The 3,173-nt window shown below is 37.5% G+C and overlaps 1 protein-coding gene across 1 annotated transcript; it reads right to left on the bottom strand.

Moving 5' to 3' along the window:
• Window positions 1–825: 825 nt before the first annotated feature.
• CCDC160 (coiled-coil domain containing 160) lies at window positions 826–1,987 on the bottom strand. The gene has a single exon (XM_022554293.2). The coding sequence runs from the start codon at window positions 1,970–1,972 to the stop codon at window positions 995–997; it is 978 nt and encodes a 325-aa protein (XP_022410001.1). The 5' UTR covers window positions 1,973–1,987; the 3' UTR covers window positions 826–994.
• Window positions 1,988–3,173: the final 1,186 nt, after the last annotated feature.

A 3,173-nucleotide genomic window follows, 5' to 3' on the forward strand; every position in this document is an offset into this window, starting at 1 on the left:
TACCATGCAAATAGCACTACAATTACAAAAAATCTTGATTGATACAAACAAATGCACAGAATCAACTGGCCGATAGTTTCCACCAAAGGCCTGAGGCAGTACATATTTGTTCTTTTAAAGTAAAAAAGAAAGGCTCTTAACACGGCTGGATTCCTGTATAAATCAAGCGACCTCACTAACAGCTTACCTAGATGACATCCAACACCTTTCACCCAAGTCTCGGCCAGCTGATGACGTAAGCTGGGCAGGAAACATAAATTTTCCCCTGGTAGAATTTTGGAAGACCTGTGTCAACAACGCCCCTTGCTGGTCAACGTAAGAAAAGGCAAAAGCTACTGCTGTCAAAATCAGGGCTGTAGCCAAGGTCACAGCCGTGTCTCTAAGCCATCTTCTGGTCTATGGGCACCGTGGCCAGGTCAAGGGAGAAAGCATGGAGAAAACAGCAGGAGGGTGGAAAAACCTGCATTTGGCGGGGAGACATTTATGTATACCTAATTAAGGATAGATCTCAGGGAAAGCAGATACATTTTTAGTATCCCACTGAGTCTGAACAGACTGCTTTAAGACCCATACCCACATGTTATGCTTACACAAATAAACGAGATTTTTATTGTTAGTATCAACGAACACAGATGGAAGAATATTCACGTGTCAAGGACACATTGCTCACAAGATCACAAAACGTCTGTTGATCCGTATTCATCAATGATTTGGTGAATCACTACATGTCTTTGAGTAATATATATATATATATATATATATATATGTAAAGAGATTTCTAAAACTTCATTTCTATTTGGACTCTGGCAATAAATTCATTAGAAAGAGAAAGCTGAAGCTTTGAAGTTAACATCTATACCTTTCACAGGTATCTTGATCCACCAAACATGAAAATCACATCCCTTCACACATGTTTTAAGTTGTACACAAAGAAAGCACAAGAAACACTGATTTGGCTCAATCATTTGCCTAATGAAAGGCTTTTTTAATTTTTTTATTTAAAAAAAGAATCCCCCATAAAGCTGTCAGGGGTACCTGATGACGTTACAGAAGCAAAGTGTTTTCTAAGCAGCTCCAGGGCTCTGTTGTTTCTTGCTTGTATGGTCTTCTCCGCTCTCAGTTCATTCTTGATGGCATTGAGCTCCCCGTGTATCTTTTCCATTTCTAATTCATAATACAATTTCACTTCTTCCTTTAGTAGTGCATTTCCAACCTCAGTTTGCTGCTTTAACTTCCTAACAGCTTCTTTTAAATCCTTGTTCTCAAGGCTCAACTTGTGGATGACCTCTTTGGCTTGCTGGAGCTCTTCTGTTAAGTTTTTAACATTTGTTGCTTTTTCAGAGAGGTCATTTCTTAAAGCTTGAAGTTCCCAGTCTTTCTTGGAAGTTTCCATCCCTGCTTCTTGAAAATTTAGGGGTTTTGAGGAGACTTCTTTTTTGCAGTTCAAAAGTTCTTTTTCCGCATTTTCGAATTCCTCTTCTATTTTTCTGCATTTCATATTAAGCGCTTCCAGCTCTTCGTTCAAAAGATTCAGGCGAAGTTTTGGAGACATTCCTTCAGTGAATTTCTTCTTCTTGTCTTTTCGTGGTGGAGTTGATAATTCCTCTGTACCCCAGCTGAGAGGCTCTTCTGCACTATTAAAGCTTTCTTCAGTTGCAATGTCTAAATTAGATGATTCATAGGAGGCAGAATTTGTGTCTGCCTCATTCTTTGAAATGTTTATCTTTCTCTCTCTTAAATTTGGTTCTTGTTCATTTTCATTTGGTTGAGAAATAACTTCTTTCCTTTTAAATTTATTTTCTTCTTGAAACTTTCTACTAGACAAATTAAAAATCCCTTCCATTCTCTTGGCCTTACCTAAAGTCATTTGTTCAGAAGAGGATTCAAGCTGAGAAGCCTCATCTAGAATATCCTGTGCACTATAAAAAGGAGCAAACATATTCTCCTTCCAGTGTTTTCTTCTAGCATCCATTTCTTCAGGCACCTCTTCCAATTCCTGAAAAACAAAATTTAAAATCAAGGCACATATTTACACTGGCAGCCGGGGTAGTGGAAAGAACTAAGAATCCTGGCTCAGGGGTGAAAGAACCTAAATATTTGAGGGCTGGCACTCCCTCTAACTCACTGAGTGACTTGGGCCTCAGTTCCCTCATTTATAAATGGAAAGGGCTAAACTAGCTAAGTTCTACAGACCTTTCCAGCTTTAGAATTCTCTGATCCTATGAAATATAACCAATAAATGGACACACTTGGCTATTTACTGTAGAGAAAATAATTCTATGAGAAAGCAGCATGAAAACAACTGCTTTAAAACAGTAAAAGTGATTTTAAATTAATAGGTTAATATTGATAAGTTAAATCTGTGCTTCCAATGTGCCTGGTGTTTTTTTTCTAGTTCTTTTCAGTTGGACTACTGTTTATTCATTCTTTAAAGTGACTAAAACATCAGTGCTTAATGCAATGTGAGCTGCTTTGGGTAAAGTATACCATGCAGACTTCCTTATGACTAACGCTGCCAAACGCCCTTCTGTCTTGACCTGTAAATTCCTGCTATTCCAGTCTTGGGCTTTGCTTTTAGGGAAGACTGCCAAGCGTACAGAATTCTATCCGTTTTGACAGCAATTTCATGATGAGAACCGAATGTCAACAGTTGAAAATATTAATGCCACCAAATGGGTTTTTCTCGAGATACTGATTCCAAATATAGCTTTTAGGTGAAAACTTAGCATACTAAATCACAGCTAACTTTCTAAATTTACAAAAATTAGAGGATACTTATTTTGTTTCAAGGAGTCTTCCCTATTCAAAGACAGTCCATAACATAGAGCTTTCCTAAAACACAGAAACATTTGATCAGTAACTACTTTTGAGAGAAGGGAGAAAGAAGGACCCAAGCAACATGCTGAAGGGCCACCGGCATCTGAAGCCACCAAACTGGCAACTGCAGTTACCGCCAAAGGGTGGGAAGAAGGAGGGGGTCACTTTATTCATCTTATACATTAATTTGCTGTAATATAGTTGGAAGATTACCACCGAGAAAAATCAAAGTATGCCTGCATCTATTTTTCCCGTGAACACAAATGTAATTTTATCTTGGTAACAAAAAATGGCAGTTGTGTTTATTTTTTAATTAATATTTTCTTTAATATTATTAAAGATTATAAATGTAATAT

This window comes from Delphinapterus leucas, chromosome X (genome assembly GCF_059928025.1).
Source record: "Delphinapterus leucas isolate spDelLeu-1000000601 "Yukka" chromosome X, BTC_Dleu_Yukka2, whole genome shotgun sequence".
Lineage (NCBI taxonomy): Eukaryota > Metazoa > Chordata > Mammalia > Artiodactyla > Monodontidae > Delphinapterus > Delphinapterus leucas.

Bases quoted from the DNA above. Each gene is read 5' to 3' on its own strand.
- CCDC160 (XM_022554293.2), bottom strand. From the start codon at position 1,972: ATGGATGCTAGAAGAAAACACTGGAAGGAGAATATGTTTGCTCCTTTT.